Source organism: Cricetulus griseus, chromosome 6, assembly GCF_003668045.3.
Source record: "Cricetulus griseus strain 17A/GY chromosome 6, alternate assembly CriGri-PICRH-1.0, whole genome shotgun sequence".
Lineage (NCBI taxonomy): Eukaryota > Metazoa > Chordata > Mammalia > Rodentia > Cricetidae > Cricetulus > Cricetulus griseus.
In genome coordinates this window covers 139,589,345-139,615,966 of record NC_048599.1, presented here as the reverse complement: position 1 = coordinate 139,615,966, position 26,622 = coordinate 139,589,345, and the positions used below count along the sequence as shown (strand labels likewise).

The following is a 26,622-nucleotide window of genomic DNA, read 5'->3' as shown; positions in this document are numbered from 1 at the left end:
CTAGCTCCTTCTGTCACATGGGGCCTGCTCAGGCAGCCAGCACCCTGCCCACCACCCATGACCATGGTCCAGGGCCTGCACTCCAAGAAGTAGTTCATCCTGCAGTCAACAGCAGACTGGCTGGACCCACGTCCTCTAGCAGTGAGGGTGGGACGGGCAACAGTGGCAGAAGACTGCTCTCCTGGGCTGAGGCTACTTCAAGAACCTGGGGCCTTCTGGAGACTTAGGCTCCTGAAGTAAAGATGGAGCCCTGGCAAGAGGCAATGAGAAGAAGGCCTCCAGGCCAACCACCCAGCCTGAGTCCTGAGTTAGCCAGACATCTTGGATACCTCCTCACAGTAGGGTGCTGAGGACAGCAGAGGGAAAACCTCAGTGCCCAGCACAAGAACAGTGGGAACTGAGCTGCTACGCCCAAGGTGAGACCAGGGGGTCCTGCCATAGTGTTACTTAGGAGCTGGTGCTGGCTGGATAGAGGCAGGAACAGTAAAGCTTGGCTATATACAGGGAGGATCCATGGCCACCTTCATGCAGGTCCCATTAGCTTCTTTTTGATACAGAGCCTGCCCTGTGGGAGAGAATGGCTGGACCCTACTCCATGGACAAGCATACCCAGCCATCTAGAGACCCAGATGTGCACAGGCTATGAATGGAAAATCAAGCAACCCACTAGAGTAAGACTGTCATGGAGTTCAGCCACTAACCATGGGCTTCACTGGACATGAAGGCCATTACATGTATTCATGCCCTGCTCAATCCAGCCTTGCTGCAGTTGCCTGGAGCCCTCAGGCTTCTAGTGCAGCTCCTGCCACAGCCAGACTCCCTACCCAGCACTCTGGAGGGAGGCACGTAGTAGCACGGAGCGACTCTCATTCTTACCTAGGCCGCTGCAATGGCTTGCATGTGACCATGGAAGTACTATGGAAGCCATCCGTCAAGGTCTGACCCGTTTCCTGAGCACTTGTCAATCAGAAAGCCTGCAGGGCCTTCCAGGGTTTCCCAGGATTAACCACCTGCTCTGAGGTATGCAGCCTCATACACCACATGATGTATAATGCTGTCCCTTGACCAGCTTTCCCAGACTGGCCTGTGGGACCAGAGGACTCCACAGAAATTCCTCTGCAGGTACTCTGAAGCCACCCTGGCTCCACTGGCCTTTGACACTCACTGCCTGGCCCAGTGCCACACTCCATTAGAGCAACACTGAGTGTCTAATCATGTTACTAATTTGAGGGCAGGAGAAAAACAAAAACAAAACTCTCTCAGGACTGGGGCTGGGACTCAGCTGGCAGAGTGCTCTCTTGGCACACATGGAGTCCCGGGCTCAATCGCCAGCACCACATAAACCTCATACTGGCACATGCCTGAAATCTTAGGGCTAGAAAGGTGGGTGCAAGAGGATCATAAATTCAAGGACAACATTGGCTATAAAACAAAATTTGAGACTAGCCTAGAATACCTGATACCCTGTCAATAAATGAATAAATAATAAATAAAATAAATCCCAGGGATGTGGTAAAAAGTCTGTGATCCCCACACTGGGGAGTCTAAGGCAAGAGGATAAGAGCTCAGGACAGGCTAAAGCCAGGCACAGTGGCACATGCCTATAATCCCAGTGCTTGGGAGGTGGAGGCAGTAAGACCAAGAGTTCAAAGTCTCCTTAGATGTTTGGCAAGTTCAAGGCCAGTCTGAGCCTATGTGGACTTGTCTCAAAAACAAAATAACAGCAACAAACAAAACAGCAACCACAAAAATATCCCCTATCATATGGTTCAGGAATCCACTCCATTTCCTGGGCTCAGTGACCTGATCCTGCAAGAATTCTACCATAAGCTAGTCCAGGAGGAAAAGAGTGACAGGCAGGAATTCTAGCAACCTGTTCTCCTAGCTCTCTTGCCTTGGGTGACAGTGGTAAGAGAAACTAATATCTGCAGGCTGTCTAGAGGTCCCCTGGCTGGGAGCCTTTTTTCCACAGCCATTCCCACCGCAGCAGCATACCTTGCTGTCCCTGGCCAGCCTCTTTCAGCCCTTCCCTGGGCCTAGGCCTCAATGCCTCCAATTCAGGAGGCATGATGCCCAATTCTAGCTCTTGGGCCACAAGGCAGAAAAAAAATACAACTCTCTGGGAATACTGGGGGTTCCCAAGGTGACCTCCCCCAAAATATATGCTCTTTCCAAAAATAAGGCACAGTATCACTGCAGCTTCCCATGAGGAAGGGTGAGGTTCTCACTCAGAAAGGGTCATGATGGGTCATCTATGTTTACAGATGACATGCATTCTCTAAACTGGGCATCTGTGATCCAGGGTGGTTCTGCACCAAAGGCATGCTCCTTGGAGACACCAGGCTGCTCCTCCCTGTAGTTGCATGATACCCATCCATTCAAAATGACACCTCAAACCAAAGCACCTAGCTTCCCCCGCAGACACAAACTTTTAAAATCACAATGACTTCAGATAGACACTGGGAGGTGGGGAACTAACCCAGACAGCAGAAGGTCAGAGGAAGTGACAACACAACCAGCAAGAGCATCCTTCTGGGATACAGTGGAAATATGAGGATCACAAGGACAAGACAGCTTGCTAAAACTGCCTTATTCTGGTCCAATGTTGGGGGAATCATGTCCAGACCACCAAAAGATTGAACGCAGACTTCTAATCACAGAAAGGGAGTGTCTTTTGCCTGACTCACCTCTTGCTCAAGTCAGCAGAGTCAGGGCACATCAGGCTGAGCCAGCAGGCCCTCCTGAGGCAGGGAAAGAGGAATCCATCACCTGCCCATCACAGAATAATCCCAGAGCATTTAATCAATGCCAGTGAGTGTGGAGGATAGGAGCTAACTACCCAAGAGGGTGAATAATTTAGATGCATACCTCTATCCAAAATGGCTCCCTCAGATGTGTAATTAAAAGCAGAGGTCTGGCACCTGGCAGCAGATCCTCATTAAGAATCTCTCCTGAAGCCGGGCATTGGTGGTGCATGCCTTTAATCCCAGCACTTGGGAGGCAGAGGCAGGCGGATCTCTGTGAATTCGAGGCCAGCCTGGTCTCCAGAGTGAGTGCCAGGATAGGCTCCAAAGCTCACAGAGAAACCCTGTCTCGAAAAACAAATGAAAAAAAAAAAAGAAAAAAAATCTCTCATGATAGCTGCCACTCAGGATGCTGGACTTGTGTCTCTTAATGTCACTAGCCCCGCTTAGTATCATGTTCCCCACTGTAAGCACTTCCTTTCCCATGACCTGAGATTTCTCTTTACCTCACCCCTGAGGGGCATCTGCCTCCTTTCTGCCCTTTGTCATCATGGTCTGTCATTGGTGGAAACATGCCTCCTTGGACCCCTTAAGGCGCAGACGAGGCCTTGGGTGAACACACACATGGGTGGTAGGTTTCACTATAGGAGGAGGACTCCCAGAAAGTACACTTGTGGCTCTGCTACAAACACACACTTCAGCGTCTCCATTGCTCCATGGAGTCCCAGCATTGCCCCCACCACCCAGAGCAGGAATGCCACTTACCAGGGTACAGCTGCTTGGTGGGCATGCTGAGTTGTGCATCTTTAGAGACTCGGTAGGCAACATCCGGCCCTCTGGAAGACCGTCGAGTGGCACAGAAACCTGTGGTTTTCGTTACCCCTGAGGGCAAATTGTGAAAATCTAGCATCTCCAGAAGATCTGTTGGCTGAGCTGCAAAGACAAAGAAGCTATGTGAGTACCAGGTGTACACAACTGTGGGACACCCCCAAAGAGACAACTGAAGCCAACCCTCATCTCCCTTCAAACTTCCACCTCCAACAAGCATCTGGTGTTCAGAAGAGGTGGGGGGCCTGCTCAGGACCAGTAGGGACACCTTAGAAGTGGTTTTGTCTACGTTCCTGCCATCAGCTCCCCGGGGTCAGAGTCTGGCCTCGTCTACACTCTTGCATTACAACCTGCAGGGATTTCTTACTCCAAATCCTCCATTGGCCTAAGCCACACAAGCTCCACTTGTCTCTCCACTGTCACTGGTGTTATTTTGTCCTCCATGTTCCAACAACAGTTCACAGCAAATATCCAAATCCCATCTGCCTTCAAAAGACCTAGGCCTGAATACCCAGGACAGGAGAATGCTTGTAGGGACTTCAGATCCCTTTAGGAAGACTTCTGACTCTCCATTCTTAACGAGCCACTCAGAGAAAGGCAGACTTGGCCCTCTAACCTCTGAACTACAAGTGCTCAAGAGCTCATCAGTCACCCCTGCAATGATTGTCAACTTGACCTTGTAAGAGTGTTTCGTGAGGAAGTGCTTATATTGGGCTGGCCTGTGGACATGTCCATAGGGGATTAACTTAAATTAAGTGATGTGGGAAGACACAGCCCACTGTGGGTGCCACCATTCCCTAAGCAGGAGGTCCTGAAGTAAAAGAGCGAAGAAGTCAAACTGAACACGAACAAGCAGGTGAGTTTCTGTGCATTCATTTCTCTCTGCTACTGACTGCGGATGTGATGTGACCAGCTGTTTGAAGATGCTGCCTTGACTTCCTCAAAATGATGAACTGTAACCTAGAATGCTAAACTGAAATAAATTCCTTTCTCCCCTAGTTTCTTCTTGTCAGGGTTTTTTGTCATAGTGACAGAAATGAAGTTGGAACATCCCCAAATACAAAGCATGCCCCTCTGTCAGAGCCCCCTTTCCTCCCATTCAGAGGCCTTTGAGTGACACATGTTTGTCTCAGCCTACTTGGTTTCCTGTTTACCTATGCTCAGCTTGAGTTACAACAAATAGGAAGCTCTTGGATATCCAGCGAAGAATAAAATCCAAAGTGGTACCACAAGAGTAGTGTGAAACCTCCTGTCACATGCCAGGCTGGACCAGTGTTGATCCAGCCTGTGGTTTTCCTCTGGGGAAAGGATTCTGCTATTTGGCTGTATATGGGCTACATACACAAGAGAGGCAGACTCCTGCCATGCTAAGTGGGAACCTGGATCCAGTTATGGCTGAAGGGCATCTATACATGCCCATGTGTTCATTCTGTGTGTGCCCATCTGTGTCATACCACATGCCATGCTAAAAACTCAGCACCCATATCTGAAGGCTGCAGGAGGCTTGGAACTGGCCCATCCAGTAACTCTCCTCCCTAAATTCAAGTCCCCAACTTCCCACCTTTCTCTCTGAGTGCTACTGTGGGACGCCCCAGGAGGACAGTCAGACTGTTTTTAAGAAGATAGTAGCAAAAGATTTTCATCCAGGTTTCTGATTGATACTCCAGCAGCAGCCATAAAGTCTGGAGACTGACATGTTACCTTCTGCTCCAAAGCTACCTAGGGGGGCCAGGTCTGCAGTCAACTTTTCAGCATCCTTCAATAGTTACTCCAAAGAAGTGATCCCCACCTCTACAGGAACTCATTATGAAGGACAGCAGTGTGGACAGCAAGCCCACTATTGACCCAGGATGGCCTCCACCCATTTCAGAATCCTAGGCAGCTCTTAGCCACTACCCAGTGCCCAGTCCCACATAAGGTATCAGTCACTTGTGTATCTGTGGCACCTCCCAGGTACTCTATGTGGTGACAAAGCCCTCACTGGGACCTTGTCCAGTGAACATCAGAGGCAATGCTGAGCCTGCTGGCAAGGTTGTGAGGCATAGTCCCAGGCCTGGACACAGTCGTGGGAAGATGGCCATGCCAACTGCCAGCACACCTGGCCAGAATGACACAGCACTGAACCTTGGGTCATTTTGGAAACTCAGCTCCAAGGCTGGCAGTGGCCAAGGGGAGAGATGATGATCCCAGCAGGATTTCCTGGACCTTCATCATAGCAACCATACTATGATGCTCTTCCCAGACCAGACCAGAGCCTGGTTTCCCCATTGACAAAGCAGAGAGTAGTTTAGCAGGTGCCTGTCTGGGGATGTTTGTAGATCTGTTTTGCAACAAGTTTAAAAGGCCACCAGACCTTTCCTAGGCCCAGTGCCACACTTTCTGCTGGCCAGGGTCTTTCTGTGCCGAAGAACAAGATATATTTAGTCTTAAACAAGGTGTGGGGAGCACCAGGGTAGTGTCCAGCATACAGGCCTCTGGAAAACTCTCCCTCCCACATTGGATGCTTATCTGCCCTTCAAACCGGTGCCATACCCAGGTTGAGCGCCTCCACTCTGAGGTAGCAGGGGCTATTGGAACAGATGGATGTGCTAAGAATGCAGAGTCACCCCTTCCCCAAGAAGATAATCCCAACTGAGGCCAGTTTTAAAAGCCGCAGAAGCCATCTGGAATCTGCCAGGGACAGTTCCCAGAACCCCATAGCTCAAGTACAGGGCCCCTGGGAGGAAAATGGTATTCTTGGTGCCTTCAGGACTCATCTGAGTCCCAAAACTCAGGGAGAACACACATGGCATTACATCTGTGGCCTTTGCTCCCAACAAGAAGTAAGAGTCACTTGAGAGAGCCTGAAGAATCCTGAGACCCATTGCCTACTGCAAATGAGACCACCTCCAAATGCTTTGTGTGAAAGAATCCCATTGCTCTTTCAAGGCTGTTCCACCTATGATCAGATCAGACTCCAGAGAGAGAGCTGTTGTCTTCAGCTAGACCCAACCTCCTCCGTGCTCCTCCATAGCATGGGAGACTAAAACTAGATATTTTTGCGGTTAGAATTATTGCAGCAAGCCAGAACCTACCAGTCAAAGATTATCCTAGAGTAGAATAGGAGCTTGCAATAGCCTTCCCAACCTGCCTTAGGGCCATGTCTGTGAGGCAGGCAGAGCGCTAAGACCCCTGCATTTGGGCCTGGTGCCCAGCCTGAGGGACTTCAATACTACTGCAGCAGTGGTTCTGTTGTGTAAGTAACAGCCTCACTGTGATAGCATGACCTTGAATATTACCTCAAACGTCTGAATCCAGCAGGATCTGCTCTCCAGACAGCTTGCCTTCCCCCAGACAGCCTGCTACTCAGCTATGCATATGGCACGCTTGCCTTTGAGGAACATACAAGAGGGGCAGGGGCAGCACTAAGCCACTGACCTCAGTTTGCATCACATCACACAGGAACCCAGCCCCTAGGAGACAGGAGCCCTGCTGTCACTTTTAGACACAGAAAGGAACAGATGTTGGCCCATCCCTCAGTGGACAGAAACCCAAGAGGCTTGACTCAGCCTCTCATGTATGTTCATGGTCAGTCCAGACACTTGCTACTAACACCCCAGGATCTCCATACCATTTTAATGCTGATGGAACTAGATGTGATATCTCTAAACTGGAAAGTGAATGCAAGAGAGCCTAGTTCTAAGATAAAAAGAGGGGTAACTAGGGAAGCAGTTGGAATCATGTAACTGAGTTCCGGATATTCAACACACAAAGGGAGACATGCCACCAAGAGGCTCAGATGAAGAAGATAAGATAGACGAAAAGGATGGATGGATGGACAGATGGACGGACAGATGGACAGACAGATGGATGGGTAGATGACTGACTGGTTGGTGGAATAGAAGAGTGCATGAATGAATGGATTAGTGAATAGATGGAGAGAGAAATGGACAGTAGGTAGATGGATGGATGGATGGATGCATGGATGGGTAGGTGGATGGGTGGATGGGTGGGTGGATAGGTGGTGGGTTACGTTTTCTTGGGAAGATATGAACAAACATCAATTCACCCTAGATAAAGCAACAATGACAGACCAAAGAAAGTTTTCCACCCAAGGCTAGCATGGCAAACCAATGAGTTTAACTTAGGTCTTACAGGAGCATGGACAAACTAGAGGTGGTTATACTGACATGGAAGAGACATGTCCCCACCCAGCAATAGTTAATCACTTGTACCTCAGGAAGAAGCAAGACCTTGTACACTGCCTCATGTGCAACCACATGAGCCATTTGTGGACATCTAGGACACCTGTGAGCCTTCTCTTCCATCTAGAAAGGATGTTAGTAGACCCAGTCTTATAAATCTCATGTGGATAATTATAGCTGTTCTGATTTCAAGACAGCAATAGCCATGTCACGCTTGGAGGATAACATTCATCAATGGTTAGGTGAATGAATAGACCAATGGACTAATGGATGATGGACAGTGGGAGAGTGGGTGGGTGGGTAGATGCATGTTAAATGGATATGGATAAGTGAACAGGCCAATGGATGGATGATGAATAGATATGGATGGTAAGGGGTAAATTGATAGATACGGATTATGGATAGATAGATTTATGGATGATGAGAAGTGGGTGGATGGATGGATAGATGGACGGATGGACGGATGGATGGGTGGGTGGAGGGATGGATATTAATGGCAGGCAGGCAATAGTGGATAAAAAGATAAGTGAGTAGTGGGTGACCAGATGGATGGAGGGAAGAATTAATCACTCACTCACTGAGAAAGTGAGGGATGGAATGAGGCAAACCAGGAGGCAAATGCCAAAGATGGGTCTTACAAATGGCTAACCAGTCACATGTTTCATGTTCCAGTGACACTGTCACTTCTAACCGTCACAGGGTATCCTTCCCCGGCCCCAAGAGGCATTTCTTGCATCACCACTAGGCCCTTGGCTGCTGTGTGCTCCTGCAGAGCTGAGACCTGGAGTGACTTAGGTCACGTCGCCCTGACGCCTCCCATGCACTCACTTCACAGCTACAGGACACGAAGCATCATTGGATAATCATAGCACATTGGTTCTCCTGACCTGCTTGCCGCCCAGAGACAGACAACTAAAACTGAGCCATTGACATATGAAGTTGTGGCCCAAGGCTCTGCCTACACTCCACTCAGAAGGACCAAATGAGGCAGACAGCTCATGACAAGGCCCTAGAGCAGCACTCCACAGCCCAACACCAAGAGGCCCCAGGCTTCAAGAACAGACAGAATGAGGTGTCTGTTTTTAGGAAGAACCAAAATTGGTGCCTGGTCATAGCTGTGCTCAGAAACAGAAAGGGTGACAACTATGAGGGACACCAGCATGCTCTTCAGGAGGGCCAGTCCCACCTTCAGAAGCCTAGCCCTTGGACTGGAACCCTTGGCAAAGGAACACATCCCGGCCTACAGCTCCAACACTGCAATGGCAGCCTGCTCTCGGGAAGACCAATGAGAGCTGGGTCACCATCTGGAGCCACTCATGATGTGCCCTCAGAATAGAATCTAAATCCCCTGCCTTCATGCTTTCTGCCACCACAGTCCTGCCCACCCCAGGGACTGGAAACACTCAGAGGGGACCTTGGCCAAGCCCTGACCTCAGCACATCAGCTGCCCAGCTCAGCAGGAGGCTTGGGGACAACAGAGATTCACAGGGAACACCAAAAAGTGGTGAGGTCCTGAAAGGAGGGCTACATAAAACAGCTTGCAGGGTTCATCTTGCACCCCACCCCCACTGGGGTAGGCACCAAAAGAAATGAGGACAGAGGCCTCTGTCCTGTGGTAGGCAGGGGCAGAGCACAGCCAACACTCAGATGCGTTTGTTGAATGACTGAGTAAGTGAGCCCATGGTTTTTACACACAGCACAAAGGAAGGGGCTAAGTTCAGCTCTCCTGGGAATAAGCTCAGCTCTCCTGATCTGACGAATAAAATCCTTCACCCTGGATGCCATGTTCCATCTCCCACTAGGATCTGTTCTCAGAGCAGCTGTGAGTTGAGAAGATGCTCTATGAGCCTTGGGGCTGCAGACGGGAAGCAGTCAGAGGTCCTGAGACATTGCACTGCTGACCGAACAGACTTGGGTGATGTGGGCCTTTGCTCCAATTCAGTGCACACACCCATAATAAACTGCGTACTTTTCTTCCCAGGAGCAGGAGGCCTCCAACCTGTCCCCTCCTGACACGTGCCAGGCATAGCTTCCTCCCCCAGGAGTTCCACAGGAATTCATGTGCCCTCTGTACCTTCACAGGGAGTTCACTGGCCCAGAATCCTTAATGCAGCCTCGGCCCCACTGGGTCACTCACTGGTGATTGGTATCTCAACAAAGGCGAGATACTCTTCCCACACTGCCCTCATGATTCTCAGCCTGCCTCTGCCACCAAAGGTTCCCTCACTTCACACCTGCTGGGAGAAATTGTCCCCACCATTACCACCTTTTTCTGATTGCCAAAATGAAAGAAAATGAGGAATATACAAAGACTGAGAGACATACAGAAGAGAAAGACAGGGTTGGGAACAGAAGGACAGGAAGAAGGGACAGGAACAGAGAAACAGTTAGGTGTTTTTGTGCTGCAAGCCCTGTAGCCAACATCATTATCTTCGGGAGGAAAATGTGTGAGCCTTCTAGTGACCCACCAGGTTCAGTTCTGTAAGAGCCAGAGGGGGTTAGCAACAAGACCCGGACTAAGAGCAAATGAAGTTCAGAGAGGTATAGCCAGCATACCAGTGACACACAGCATGCTGATGCCCAACTTACCCAGCTCCTGACCTGCTCATATGCACAGGACAGCAGCCTTCACAGCTTGGGGCGGCCAGTCCTCCCACTCTCTCCCTGGCCTCTCTTTCCCTGTGGCTTCCTAGGGCAAAGTGCCCGTTTTAGCTAAGGCCGAAGAGAGAAGCCAGAAGGAATGGTGGACCAGAGATCTGCCCAGGTCCCTCCCACCAGCTTTTCCTGAGGATAGTGGCCTCATCCGAGGTCAACCATGAGGTTGGAAAACAACCGAGGTATCTTGGAGGCCCTGGTAAAATTCTTCTTCAATGACTAAAGCTGGGGACAACAGAGGGTGTGGCCAGGGCTGCAGGCAGACAGTGTTGGCCACTTGGAGCTAGCCAGGCTTTCTTCCCTCTCCTGCTATCCCCAGGCCTCTGGCTGTTGGTGCCCTGACCTCAGACCTTTGGCCAGGCTCACTGCCACCATAGACAATGGGTCCCTTTACCCACCTGCAAACTCTTCGGTAACTTATAACTTCGATTTTCTCCTGGTAAGGGGATCTCAGCCTGTCACCACAGTACTTTCCTCACCCCACTGCATACCCCAGGAGTCCTGAGCTGGCTAGACTATCTCCACATCACAGTCACAACCTTGTAGGGACACTCCTGTCCCCCACTTCATGGTCCATTCCTAGGATGTATAGGTTTGTGCAACGCACAGCATGGCCACCTTCCCCATTTAGTCCCAAATTGCTACAATACTATTTGCACACCCAACAGACACCAAGGCACATCAGATTCAGCAGTGTGGGGCCAGACTCCTGAGAAACTGCTTTGTCCCCTCCATAAGGGCCTGAGGCCATGTTCCCAGCTGTGGGACCTGGATGGTCATGAGTAGCTATGGACATAAAGTGACATCCTGGTAGGAGCCTGCCTCTGGAAGGGCTTGCTTTTCCTGCCCCACCCAGCCTTCTCTACCTTGGCCTCACCTACTGGATATTTCCCACTAGCCCCATAGGGTAGGAGACAAGGAACAACTAAAGTACAGGTGACAGACAAAAAGGCCATAGATAGAAGAAAAAGAAAGTCACTATCAGCAGATATGACATCATGGTATTGGGTGGAGGGTGAGACATGTGGGTTGATTAGAACTGAAGGCCTGAGGATGGCTTGAGCAACCAAAGGCAGAGAGGTCTCTTCATGGAGTGTAACTGGCAAGCAGAATCTGGGGTTTCCCTCTACACAGATTCACAAGCCACCCACCCAGCAGCCATATCCCTGATCCTATGAGAACCCAGGCAGTGTTCCCTAGGCAGCAGGGCTCTGCCTCAAAAGAGCATTCATGGAGGGTTTTCTGTGTGTGTGTGTGTGTGTGTGTGTGTGTGTGTGTGTGTGTGTGTGTGTGTGTGTGTGTGTGTTGTGTGTGTGTATTGCATGCTGTTTTACTATGTACAGCTCTGCTCCTTCCCCTGGGTGCCCCAGTATCTCCTTCCCAGAAATTGTCAAGTACATTTTGCTGCCCTGACCTTTGTCTGAAAGGATGAACCCATATGGACCCACATGGGCTGTGGGGGTGGGCAGTACAGAAACTGTAACATAGTCGGAAATAGGGTCTCTGTCAATGACTGCAAGAGGGAACCCCTGCTGGGAAGTGACAAAAGCTAGCATGTAAATGTTCTCTGAGAGGCAGAGGGGAACAGTGGATGCTGGAGGAAAGACTCAACAGGCTGACATCTCTACCTACAGAGACCCCTCCCCCAAGACAAGGGTTATACCCACTCGGGCTGTAAGCATGTGTGACGGTCTTGTCTTGGGAAGGGACAACAGAGGCTCTGTACTATGCACCTCCCAGCCAAATCCCATCACTCTCATAGTCTTCAGGACCTGCCCTTCAAGAGTAAATGAGGAACCTGACCAAGAGATTGGGAAAGATGCCTAAGGTCTGCCCAAACTCCAACCAATTATTACATACTGGGATCTAAAGTTTTCAGTCTTCCCTCTGCATCTTGGGACAGGAAGCTGATAGGATGTGTTGCTGAATCCCACTCCTCACAGGTATCCATTCAGAAGAGTGCTGAACAGGGCCAAGGACAGGCTGAAGTCACTCCAGGGAGGATAGGTAGAACTGTTATTCTGTAGATGTCAGGGCTAGGGAGGTCATGCTGTGAGCAGAAACATCACCCTTATCTTACTTGCCATAGCATCAAACACTGATCCTGGTCATTCAGAAAGCACCCTGGAAAGACAGACAGGTCCTTTGTTTACAAAATCCATAGCTGCAAGTTCCATCAACCCTTAGGATAGAAGAACAGATACAAAATGGTGGAAGACTAGTAGAAAGGAGTGGTTGAAGAATAATCTTGTGAGCAGAGGAGGAGATGAATAAAGGATGGATAGGTATGCCAGGTGCCATGGATCATGCCTTTAGTTCCTGCACTTGAGAGGCAGAAGCAGGCAGATCTCTGTGAGTTTGGGGTTAGCCTGATCTACATAGTGAATTCCAGGACAGCCATAGCTAGAGACACCCTGTCTCAAAAGTGAGGGTGGGAGGGTGGGGGGATGGATGGATGGATGGATGGATGGATGGATGGATAGATTGGTGAATGATGGTATAGATAGATGGATAGATACAGATGAACGGCTAGATGATAGGTAGTTGGATGGATAAGCAATGGATGAATGATTGGATGTATAATTGAATGAATCGATACAGATAGATGGATGAAAGGCGGATGGATGGATGGATGGATGAGTGAATGGGTGGATGGATGGTTCAATGAATGTATGGGTGAATATGTGGGTGGATGAGTAGATGGAGGGTGAAGAGAGAATGGTTAGATAAATGGATGTTGGATGAATGGAAAAATAAATGAATTGGTAAATGGATGGATGATTGAACAAAGAATGAATGTTCTGATGAGTGGATGACGAATTGACTGTTAAATATGTGGATGAGTGGATAGATGGATGGACAAATCATAGATAATGACATAGCTGGAAGAAGGAATTGACACAAAAGGATAAACCATGAATGAAAAGACTAAAATTAAATTACTTTCCCAGGAAGTGAAGTAGCTCAAGATGAACCACATAAGTCATCATTGTCCAGCGCCTGCCCCCAGCAAAGACCAGCAATAAGTTGCTCAGTGCCCTGCCTGGCTCCATGGTTGGGCAGGGTAAGCATCTCTAACCCATTGGCTTTTTCTCTTCAAGCTCAAAGGCACTTCTTCCTTCCTAATCAGAAAGCCAAGGGTTCCAGGAAGCTAGTGACCACTGCTCCCAGATAGGCAGGTCTATGGAAAATCTGGATGAGGAAAAAGGGAGCCTGCTCCTTTGCTTGGGAACAAATTATTATGGAGGGTACCATTGCCTCAGAGCTTCTCCCTTAGTCTGTAACTTCCCATCCCTCACCTCTCCTGAAGGCTGGCCTGAAGTCTAATACCTGGCACCTTTGCATTACTTTATACATGGAAGCCAGACACTGGCCAAGACACCTTCAGAAAGGCTCAGACGCATGTACCAGCAATTCTCCCTAATGCAGTTGCCTACAGTACAAGTATGATACCCCAGATAAAAAGACCACCTGTAACATACACTTACTGTTACTCAAAAAAGAGTCAAGTAAGACAACATATGCAAAGGACTCCTGCAAGGAGACCTGAGCCAAGCCCTGGAGGATAGAGAGGAAGGTGCAGTGCCACATGGGATCAGCAGTTGCCACCATGCAGAGTCTGAGGCCACAGGAGTATTGTGCAAGGCACAGGAGTGGAGTACCTCACACCAGACAGCAGCAGGAAAGTCCTGGATAAGGCCTGTCCTACTGACTGTGGGTGCTGTGCTCCATTCCACTGGGGGCTGGGAGGAAATGTTACCAGCCGAGGGACAAGGTACTCTGAAGAGTGCTCAGCGTATAGTTTCTCCTTCTGGATGATTGCTGCTGCTTTTCATCTACAGTTATGAATAAATGTTTCTCTCACCATGTCCCTTCTTGAAGTATCAAGGATGTTATGCCTACAGTCAGTCAACTGCCAAACAAGGTGTGTCACAGAGGGATGGGCTGAATGCCAGGCAGAATCTGCTCACTGTAGCAACTGACCTGTGATCTGAGCAATACACCAGGTGGTTCATCTTGTTCTCTCAAAGATAATTTTACCTCACTGTTCTAAAGAAAGTGGAGGACGATGCCAGCAGACATCCTGTGGGGTAGTTTTGCTTGTATGGGTGTAGCTCATAGGGTCCCACCAACTCCTGGGAGGACTCATTCAAGCTCATCTTCTAGATGGCCATGAAACTGTGTTATGGATTAGGTGACAAGATTATGTATCAGTGCCAGTTGCAAGTCAGACCTCTCAGGGTTCTACTGACCATAAGGTCACTGAGACCTGCTAGGCAGCTCTGGGCTGCTTTTCCTCAACAATGTTCCACAGGCACCTACTGTGTCATGGTGAATCATGCCTCTTTCTGATTCATTCCAGAGTCAGGCAAGACCAAAGCTGTCTTGTCCAAAGCATTTCCAGATGGATGGCCTGTCACCACCAGAGACATGAAGCTTTCTGATGCTCTGGCAGAGTTTTCAAGGCTCATAGGCAATGAAAGGCACTGTCATTGGTGCTGAACAAACTAGCCATCTACCAACTAACCAATGAACAAATGAGCCATCCACCAAATACCAATGAACAAATCAACCCACCAACTAACCAATGAATAAATGAGCTACCCATCAACTAACCAATGAAAAAAAAATGAATCAATCAACCAACTAACCAATGGGCAAATTAATCAACTAACAAATCAATGAATAAAATTAACCAACCAAAGAACAAGCAAACACACCAACTAACTAAATTCACCAACCAACTAATCAACGAACAAATGAACCAACCTATCGAACAATGAACAAACAAGCCAACTAGCCAATGAACCAACTAAACAATGAGCAAATGAACCAGCCAACATATAAAAGAGACTTGTGTCCTGAGGGTTAATGATAACCACTAGTGAAAGAAGCCTTGACGGGGAAGGGTACCCACCCTGAAGTATCTCAGTGAGGATACTGATGCCAGGCCACACTAGCCTGGCATCTCCCCTTTGAGGTAGATTGTTTAGAAAGGTTTGTATTGTACCAGAGTGTGTGAGATTGCTTGTGAGATAAAAGCAAGGCCCATGCCCATCAGGGGGGAACTGGTTGGATCCAAAAAGCTGTCCCTGTCTAGCTCACTGCAAAGACCAGGTGGGAGGGGTCAATCTATACAGCCTGACATGGGAAGGTGGCCAGGACACACTACTAAGTGGACACAACTGTGTTCAGAGACCCTGATAGCATACAGCACCCTATGTTAAACTAAGTAACAGAAATTGGCGGATTCTAAAAACCCACCCCACACAAACAGGATCCAGAACAAATGGCTCAGATGGACCTGGGATGGATCCAAGATTGGACATATGGGTGACCGAGAATGTGTGCTTGCCACCCACCTGCATCAACTTCTGAAGAGCTGTGTGTGTGTGTGTGTGTGTGTGTGTGTCAATATAAAACTTGAACAATTTACTTTAAAAAAATAGCTCAAAGAGATTTAAGTGTGAGCAATTAAAACCAGTCATAGCTCTTTAATTCAAGAATCTAAGTGATGCTGTATCTAACACAGATGGACTCTATGGAAGGTGACAAATGCATTGACAAAGGGGACACATTGCTAGCTCTGAAGCCTTGGCTTTTAAAAGCCATGGGACCTACCTCTTCAATTCCTGGAGCACTGATGTCAGGCTGCAGAATCCTGGAGTATCCTGTCAAAAAGGACCCAGGTGAGAAGTCCCCTGGGCCCCTGACCTCCAGCCAGGTCTCCCTGCACACTCTGGAAAGCCAGCTTGGAAACTGAGCCCTGTGCCATCACATCACTGACCCTGAGCTACATAGAGAGAACAAGTCATCCTGGCATGCCCAATCCCAAAAGCAGATCCACCTGTTGAATATGGGCTGTCTCAGAACACGGTGTTTCTGGTGGCCATCAGACAGCAAAGATAAACATTACAGGGAGCTAATGAAAAACAAGGAGGTATATTTGTGAGAGAAATCCCCAGGAGATATCTTACAATTAAAAAAAAGAGGGTAGACAAGCAAACAGCTGAAGTTTAATGTCACTGGTGGCTAACTACATTCAAATTAAATGACAACCCCATTTGTGTCCACTAAAAGCGGCACAGCTTGAAGGCGGGGGTTTAAATGAGTTCACCAGACCCAAGATAAATTATAAATAGGTGTTTATTAGGGAAGAACTTACACAGATAAGAATAAATAACCACCGAGGCCTTCCGGCTCCAGAAGATGCCGTCTCCACTCCTCTGATGCTCTCCAGACCCAAGAGACCTCGAACCAGCTCCTCTTCTACCTTAATGGGTCACATCTCCCTCTGAAACCACACCCAAAGGGTATGGCCACTGCTATAAGTTCAGTGACAAGGCAAGATGCCACTATAACAACTGGTGTGGATGGGTATTATTGGTTCACTGGTGTCAGTCTGCTAACAGGAACTCAACACCTCCAATGCAGATGCTCCCCTCTGCACTGGGGCAAGCATTTCACCACAAACAACAGGGTCACCACACATCTGAACCTGCACGTGCATGTCATGGGCACCTACAGACACACAGACAGACACACAGACAAGACACACACACACACACACACACACACACACACACACACACACACACACTCCTTTCCAAAGTGAACCCATACACCACTGTATGCTCTCCCACATGCAGTATGGGGTGGCACCTCACGGCCCCAACCTCCATCTCCCTGATGGAAAGGTAAGCATCAATACATTTTCAGATATGTATTGGCCATTTCACATCTTTCATGAGATGCCTGGTTCTAAACTGGGTCACGTTTTTTCTGGATGGGGCGGTGACTGTGCTTTCTAGATTCTCGATGACAAATCCTTTATCAATGTGTGTCTTGCAGATATCTTACTGCCATCTTAACTACCTCCCCATTTTCTTAAAAGGGTGCGGCTGTGCTTAAGTGAGGACACACTGGCTTTCCCACCTGCTGTGGCTCATGGCTTCTGCATCCTTATCTCACTCAAGTTTGAAACGATACTGTCCTTTATGGTTCTAAGTCCTAACTGTTGTGTATCAAAGTAAGAGCTGAGGTTATGTCTTTGCAGTTGTGCATCCAGTTCTTGGGACACAAGTTGTTGATAAAGAACATCTCCTACCACTAGTGCCTTGATCAAAATCAAATGGGCATGCCAGGCACGATGGCGTACACCTTTAATCCCAGCAATGGGTGGCCGAGGCAGGTGGATCTCTGAGTCTGAGGTCAGCCAAAGCTACATAATAAGACCCTGTCTCAAAACAAAAAAAAATAAAATAAAAATCAAGGGACCGTGTGTGTGTGTGTGTGTGTGTGTGTGTGTGTGTGTGTGTGTGTGTACTAATCATCCACTTCATTCTACCTATGGGTCTGCCTTTATGTCAACATTGCACCACCTAGATCACTATGGATGACAAGCCTTAAACCAGTGGTTCTCCTTGGGGGTTGCACATCAGATACCCTGCATATCACATATCTACGTTATGATTCATTACAGTAGCAAAATTACAGTTATGAAGTAGCAACAAAAGTAATTTTATGGTAGGAGGTCACCACACCATGAGGAACTGTGTTAAAGGGTTGCAGCATTAGGAAGGTTGAGTCCTCTAACACTTCATGAACAAAGTGGTTTTAGTTATTTTATTTTTTATAAGTTTTTTTCATTTCACTAAAAATTTCAGAATTTGGCTTAGTAAAGGCTCAGTAAAGTTTCTGTCACACGAGTATGAGGATTTGAGTTCACATCCCCCCAGTGGTAGGCGTCTGTAACCGCAGGGGTGGTGGTGGGCCAGGGGACCTGGTGGGGGAGTAGACAGGCTGGTTCCTCATCCCAAAAGGGTGAGCTCCGAGCTCAGTGACAGAATCTGTCTGGAAAACAAAGCAGCAATGGAAGAAGACACCCTACATCAGCCTCTGGCCTCCATAAACATGCATGCACACTACACACACACACACACACACACACACACACACACACACACACACACACACCATATACACAAAAAGTTCAGAATCACCTTCTCATATAAACATGCATGCACAGTTACACACACACACACACACACACACACACACACACACACACACACACACACAATATACACAAAAGTTCAGAATCACCTTCTCATTCTCATTGCCTAAGATGTTAACCAGCATCCCATTCAATTTATGGGTCAACTTAGGAGAAATGATACCGTAACCATTTGAGCCTTCCGATGTGTGAGCTTGATAGAGCTCTGTGTGTTTAGATTTTTTATTTTGGTAAGTGATATTCTGAAATACTCATTATACAGATCCCACATGTTTTGCTATATGCTATCAAATTAAAGAATTATGTATTTGATGCTATTGAAATGGCTTTTACATTTTCTATTTTATTTATTGCTTCTATCTAGAAATACAACCGACTTTTTTAGATTGGCTTCATACTCTATTACCTTCCTAAACAGTCTTATTAGTTCTTGAAGCTGTTTGTTGCCTTGCTGCATTGGTGAGGATTTTCACTTGAGGCTGAAGGAAAGAATGGCACCTCACCCTGCTCCTTGATCTGTATTCGGCACAGATTTTGCATACAGGACTTTTTATCAGATTGAAGACATCCCTTTTATTACTTGCTTACTGATATTTTCCCATCAGAATTTAGTTTAAAAAATTTGTACAAAGTACACATAATCCCAAACTTGTATATAAGGGCACAGAACAAATAGAAAAAAAATTAATACAAGATGTTAATTTAGTAATGTGTTTGACTTCAACTGATAGAAACCAACAATATCACCATCATCATCTTCACTATCATCATCAGTCATTATCATCATCATTATCACCACCATCACCACCACCACCATCACAGCCATCATCATAGTCACCACCATCATCATGATGGCCATCACAATAACTTAAGTGAGGGATTACGATGCCTTTTTTTCTTCTCTGCTTCTTGGTAACTTTTAATGCTCCCATATGAATGTATGTTGCTTTTATAGCATATTAAACAGAATGAGTGCCAGTTAATACCCAGCAGGAAACAGTATTACATACATAAATGCCCATTCTCTCTTTATGTCTACCTCAAACTGCAAGATGGTTCCAGAGCCGATGGTCTTTGCCTTGATAATGAACAATTTTCAACTGGCCTTTCTAAAACAAAACCATGTTTTCAATTCTCAGAACTGTGTACATTTCACAGGAGAGTGACATTTGAAGGAGGCCACCCCATATCATGAGTCCGCCCAGGGCCCTTTGGCAAGCCTTGAGTCTGCCTCACCCTTGCCCTTTCCGATTGAAACGGGGACAAAAGGCGAATGTGTCTGCTGGGCACTAGCTCCTCCCAGCAGTGGCAGCAAGCTAGCATTTCCTTTCAATTTTTGTTAAAAGAAACGGCTTTAGAAAGAGAAAGAAATTGGCCCCTGAAGATGGTTTAACACCTATTAAATGCTGCAAAGACAGCAACATGGGGGAGGAAACTAATGGGGTACATTTCAGGTTGCAGACGCCAAATCAAGAGCCCTACACCCTGAGCATATCATCTGTTCACACAGTTCTCCAAGTCCGAATGGTGCTGCTGTTGGATCATAGTGTGTATCCTATCGGGTGGCATTTTGTGAGTTCTGTGTATAGGTTGTTTCCAGCTGTTTGCTTACTGTTTACAACAGGGAGTAGATGGACACCTTTCTGACAGGCTTTTCTATCCCTCTATTTCATCATCTGCATGGCTCCAAAACAATTTAATTCAGTTGCATGATACAAAACCATGCATTGGTCACTCTGACCCTTGGATGGGCATCTCACACCCCATCGCAGGACCAGGAAGCATTTTTCCATTCCCAAAGCTCAGGGTCAGTTCTGTGGAGGAGGAAAATGACCCGCAAGGCTGAGAGGATCAGGACTCAGACTCCTTCCTCCAATAAGCCCATGCCACAGCTGAATACTATCCCCTCTCATGAGTAAAGGACACTGACTCTCAAGGCCTTCCCAAGAGTAGATAGGAAAGGACGCTGCATGTCACTTGGCTCAGAAGATGCAGCTAGCCCTCCTGAGCGTGAATGAATATAGAGCATGGAACTGCACAGAAACAATTAGCATTCTGGTCAATGCCTTCCTAAGAACAGGCTGTAAAGAGGCTGCTGGTGACACCCATCTTTCTCCAGCTCAGGTTGGTCCCTCTCCCACCCTGCTCAGCAGCACACAGCCCACTCCACTACTTTATGGATGCTTTAAACTGTGATGTACACCTCCCAAGCCCAGCCAACCAGTGGGACACCTGGCAGGGGAAGGCCCTAACACCAGCAGAATGCAGTATGCTTCTTTAGTGGGCCCCAACTAGGACTTGGCAAACACAGATGGCTAGAAAAGGAAGGAGAGAATAGGGATATGATTAGTATCTGTTAGGTGTCTACTGGGTTCTAGAATATTCCATCATGACTTCTGACTAATGGAAGGAGAGATATGAAGCATAAAGTATATGTGTGCTGGTGTTTGGTTGGTTGGTTGGTTTGGTTTCCTGGAACTAGCTCTATAGAACAGTCTGGCCTCGAACTCAGAGATTCTCCTGCTTCCCAAGTGCTGAGATTAAAGGTGTATGCCACTACATCAGACATGTATGCTGTTTTTATTCCTAACAGTTCAGCTATTCATGTTGACCCTGTGACTGGGAAGTACTGTCCCCATTCTCCAGACTGGGAAACACATTCACCTAAAGGCCTAAGGGACCAGACATGTGTCACAGAAAGGCACAAGAAAGGGCCAAGCTGGTCCCCAAACTTTAAGCAAAAGTCTCCTAATGCTCTCCAGAACCAGAACCAGGGGATTCCTTCCTCACTGGTAGAATGAACCACCCTCCTCATTCCACAAGGTGAGGTCTGCACTGGCTTGACACCTGAGAAGCACGCCACCCAGGATGTGGTAGCTAGTTGGAAATTGCCCACTGTGGTAGGAATGGAATTCAGTGACTACAGGGCTCTACCATGTGAGTCAGTGTCTCAGAATTCACCCTAAGGAAACAATCAGAGGCAGAAAGGATCTTCTGGGAAGATGTTCATCCAGGCTCTATTTTCAATAGACCACAGCTGGAAGTAGCCCAGATCCAACACCAGAACAACAGTTAACTCAGCTGCACTACAAGTCAGAGTCCCCAAATATGACACAGGAAGGTCCAGAAAAAAAGAATCCAGACATTTCAAGTAACTTTTATTATAGCATACTGTTACAACTGTGCTGTCTTAGCAGTTGCCAGTCAGGAACTGTGCCCAGTCTATGAATGAAAGGCTTGCCACAGGTATGTATACACAGGCAAATGCAGCATTCCCAAGCTTTTCTACAGTTGTGGTTTCAAGCATTCCCTGTGGTCTTGGAATGTGTAGCCCACGGGTGAGGTGGGGTGGCTATGCTTACAATGAGTTCAGAAACATGGGGAAAAACTATTCGTTTTCCTGAATAGATTCATCAGAAGCCAAAACCCGCTCAGCAGAAAAGAGGCCCCCATGCCTGAGCAGAACAGACCAGGGAGCCTACACTGAGCCCAGACACCCCAATTTTCTAAGTGACTCTACACAAAGCATGTGGCAATCTGGGTTTGTCCTCCTGCAAAATGAGCACATGGAGACCACTGAGGCCACAGCAGCTCAGCTGCGGGTTTCACTTCCTCTATGTCACGTAAGAAAGTGTACGATTGATGAGCTGCTTCCAGATTTATCGTAGGTTTGCTTCAGGAACTTGTTTGTTTGTCTCTTTGGTTTTGGTTTTGAAAACAGAGTTTCTCTGTGTAGCCCTGGCTGTCCTAGAACTCACTCTGTAGACCAGGCTGTCCTTGAACTCACAGAGATCTGCCTGCCTCTGCCTCCTGAGTGCTGTGAATAAAGCCATGTGCCACCACTTCCCAGCTTCATGAACTTTTTAAAATTCCTTTTCATGAGGTGTATGGGCGTGTGTGCACATGTGTGTAGGTGCCCACAGAGTCCAGAAAGGGGCAGTGGATCCCCCTGGAACTGGAGTTACGGGTGGTTGAGTCTCCTAACTTTGGTACTGGGAACCAAACTCAGTTCCTCTACAAAAACAGTATAGGCTCTTAACCACTGAGCCATCTCCCCAGCCCTTGCTTTATGAACTTTTAAGGCCACAAATAGTTTTTACTGTTATGTCAGCCAAAAGGCAGCCACCTGGCAACGGGAAAGGCATGCAGCCCTGAGCAGCTGGCTCACACTTCGAGGCTCTGTTCTCTATAGCTGTATATCTGCCGGCTTCCCAGCAGTGAACCTACTGAGATCCTGCACACATCTCTCAAAAGAAGCAGGTAAGAAAGAAGTGTGACCTACTACCCACTTTAGGAAGTAACCTCAATCCAGATATTTGAGCATCCTTTCCCATGATGGGCACATGTGCAAGCAAGGATCTAGGTGTTTTCCCTCTGGAAGGGAAGGGTTCACGCTGGGAGGAGCCCTCTTCTTCGCTGGGCTTCACCTCAAGTTTCTGGAAAACTGGTGTTGCCCTGTGACCCTGAAGCTATAAGAGAAAGTAAGCCTCACTCCTTTCTGCACTGTGCCCTGTCCTGTGGACACACCATAACGGATTTAAGTGTCTCCCCTGTGGCCAGGCATGGTGGTGCATGCCTGTTATCCCAGCACCCAGACTGGGGCCAGCCTGGGCTACTTAAGGAGAGTCTGTCTGGGCAAATGACTCCTCTTGGTGAACCTGCAGGTATTTTGAGCCTCTGCTCTTCCCAGAAGTGCCTTGCACACACATGAGTAGTGAATGCAACACACCCCAAGGGGTAGAGTTGCTGGATCAAAGGGCACATGTATTTTAACATCTCAACAGCTATTGTAGGCTGCCTACTGAAGAAGGGGTTTACTTCCCCAGCTGATGGTCCTTGGTGTATCCATGGTCCTGCATGGGTCCTGAGACTTCACCTTTATGATGGCCCTGTTGACGTTACACAATTTTCGCATGTATAAAAGTTCCAAACACATTCCTTCTTGAGAGCTAGTCATACCTTTAACCTTTTTATTAATTTGTAGGAACTCTTCACATATTAGACCATCCTGACCCCTTTCCTGCCACATGGGTTCACGTTCTTTTCTTCAGATTTGGTGGTTGCTTTTACCCTTCAGCCAGACAGAAAAATTCAATTAAGTCTCTTTTACAATTTCTGAGGTTTATGTCATGCTAACAATGCCATCTTCCCACCCCATCCCCACTGCTTCGTCATTGTAAACACACCTACCTCCCATGCTTTCTTCTAGTGGGTCTGTGGTTTCATTTTTAAAGTTCACATCTTTGATCCATTTGGAATGAATCTGGTACAAAAAGAGGGCAGACAGCAGCATCTTTGCCCCAGATGGCTTCTTCATTATCCCAGCCCAGTTCAGTGGTTAATCCTCTCTTCCAAGGCCCATATGAAATTGCAGCCTTTCCTGGACCCCAAATTCCCGCCAGTGGCCTGGCTTTTAAAGGCAAGGGTCATACATCTCCCACCCTCAGCCGGACTGACTCACATGGAATGGGGATCTGCTGCTCACCAGCCCCCAACATGTTCTCCTCCCTAAATGCAGCCCCAGGAGGCCAAAGCTTTCTTGCCACCCCACCCCTGAAGCATGTTTTCTCTGTAACAGGTGTCTGGGAATATGAGGCATAGGGGCCACCCTAATGTCCACCAGCAAGGGAGATGCTGTGACAAATCAGGCCTTCTCAGAGGTCAGGATGGATGGAAGGAAAACTACAGCACACACAACACAAGAACTCTGAGTCCTCACTGCTGCCTTCAGGCCTCAAGGCTGTCACTTCAGGGAGGGGTACCCAATGGGCAAAGGGTCCTCAGCAGAGTGGCTGCAGAAGCTGGTACAGAGCCCAGGTACTCCCCAGGCAGCCACTGTGACACACCTCCCCTCCTTTCTTTATTCTCTTCATTCATGAGTTCTGACTTGGAGGAGTGTAGGTGAATTTTATCCACATCTTTATTCACTTTCCTTTCTCTAAGATCACTACTAGACTCATCTTTTACCACAAAACATTTATACTGTTAAAGGAGGAGGGAAATTCACAATGTGGCCACCTTCAGTGGGGAGCAGAGCCAGCTAAACCCTGACTGTGGGTGCTGTCCTAACCAGACTGACCTATGACCCCTGGGGACCTGACCCCAACAAGGTCTATTCTTCTCTCCCCCTCCCCAGATGGCATGAGAACTGGGCGTGTATAGGTAGTTCAGGCCTCATACTGGGCCAAGCCACAGTGCTGCCATACCCAGACCCAGGATGCAGTCCAGATTTCAAAGACCCTATGGTCCAGCCAGGATGTCACTCTTCTCTGTGGGGCTCTGCCACTCTGTGCCAACTATAGGTGTGTAGAGCTCACTGTTACACTTCAGGAAAGAGGTTTCCTTAACCACTCCTTGGCAAAGTCCCACATGGAGCCTTGGGCATTGGTGGTACCCACAGAGGTGCTGCCAGGTTGAGGCAGACAAGGTTCTTCTACAGCTAATAGCTCTGGACTTAAGGGCCACAGTACAAACTCTAATTTAAATGCATGGCCCAACAGAGACTCAATAACACTTTCAGAGCTCATCAGCCAGTTTCCACCCAAGCAAGTAGCTATGAGAACCTATCCCTCAAAGAGCTGTGAGAACAGGCTAGGAATGAAATCAGAAGTGAGATAAAGTCACAGAGCTGTGAGGATGAGAGTGGGGTGTCCTAGCAAGAATCCTGCCAGCTGAGTTACTCTGGCATCAGCCTCCATGACCACCTGTGACACCCCTAAGGGTTGTAGGAGGGGCCCTACCAGTGAGGTTTCCCCAGGGATATAGAAGGGGCCCATCATGACCCCCAGGGATACAGGAGGGGCCCCACCAGTGAAGATTCCCCAGGAATGTAGAAAGGGTCCTCTTGTGACCCCTAGGGTACATAAGAAGGGTCCCACCAGTGAGGTTCAAATTTGAGAGTCACTGGGCAGAGAACTCTGTGTGCCCAGCTAAGTCAGGAAGAGTGATAGGGAAAATGAAAGCCAACTTCTCTGGCACCTACATTTGGAGTCCCTGGGCCAATAGGAATGTCAAAACAGGAAGGAAGGTGGTAGCTGGACAGGCAAGAAACCAGCAAGTCATTCACGTGTCACACCAGTCATTCAATCTGACGGCCCAGGGGTGAGGCTGCATGGAACGGGGCTGTGTGGAAGGAACAGTGGAGTGCCAGGGCTGAGTGGGTGTGGCTCTGCCATGGCTGCGACATCACTAGAGAAACCAGACCAGGAAACAGTTTTATAAGTGACTGGAAAGAGATCAGACTGCCTCTCTGCCGAGGAATTTATCTGTTGGCCAAGATATCAGCCAGGCATGAGCACTGGGGGACAAGGAGCATGGTAAGGGCCTGGTGTCTTCAATGGGCTTAGTCTTGGCCCAGGGAGGGACACTGGGAATGTGCCTGTGTCCAGAGTGAGGAGTCCTTTACAGTCTCACTTTTCACCCCCAAAGTCCTAGATGACAAGAGCTGTTCAAGGGTGGGGCTCAGACATAAAGAAGTAGCTGGGGAAAGTGGGCAGGCGCAGGCAGTATTTAAATCATTGCAAAACAAAGCTGGAAGTTTTTATGGGGTGAAATGGTTGATTCTGGAATTAGATGAGCTGGGGCTGAAAACAGCAGCTGGGGAATGAACACTCTGAAAGATGACAGGATTAGCTGGCCAAAAGAGAGCTGCAGAGAAGGGCATAGATCCCAGAAGAGTACCAACCCAACCTCAGGCTGGCTTTTTGTGGGTCTAGCCATCTAAGAAGTCTTTGCAGGGACAGAGTAACAACCACCTGGGACTGCTGAACTGGGTGAATGGGTACACAGAACTTAAGCCGGGAGCTGGGAATAGGGCTAGCTGGTAAAAAGCTTGCCTAAAGTGCACAAAGCCCTGAGTTTGGTCTCCAGCTCAGTATAAAAACTGAGTGTGGCGGCACACAGCTAGAATCACAACACTCAAGAGATGAAAGCAGGAAGATCGGAAGTCCAAGGTCATTTTGGTTACATGGTGAGTTTGAGGCTGACCTGAGATCATGAGGAGGCAAGACATGCTTTAGCTTTATGCCCACAGGACTCTTTGGAGATATCAGAAAGATTGTATGAAAACCTAGATGCCCATCACCATATTCAGACACAAGTCTGCTATTTTCCAGGGCGTCACTGAAAGGCCCAGGGTGGTTTAAATTGCTATTGGAACCCTGAAGCACAACTCTGGGTCTACCTGTGCCTGATA

General features: G+C 48.0%; 1 protein-coding gene across 5 annotated transcripts in view; it reads right to left on the bottom strand.

Annotated features, from left to right (window-relative positions):
- Nucleotides 1-26,622, bottom strand: part of LOC107977033 (collagen alpha-1(V) chain) — a 151,239-nt gene that overhangs the window by 110,900 nt on the left and 13,717 nt on the right. For 4 of the 5 annotated variants that reach the window (XR_003486716.2, XM_027423035.2, XM_027423036.2 and 1 more), the window contains exon 2: nucleotides 3,510-3,677. Coding sequence is in view for 4 of the 5 variants with exons in the window: in XM_027423035.2 (XP_027278836.1) it covers nucleotides 3,510-3,677 (168 nt within the window). In the remaining variant the exon portion in view is untranslated. Of the gene's footprint in view, nucleotides 1-3,509; nucleotides 3,678-12,271; nucleotides 12,378-26,622 lie in introns of those variants that run through there. The other variant, XM_027423037.2, reaches the window with a different exon arrangement.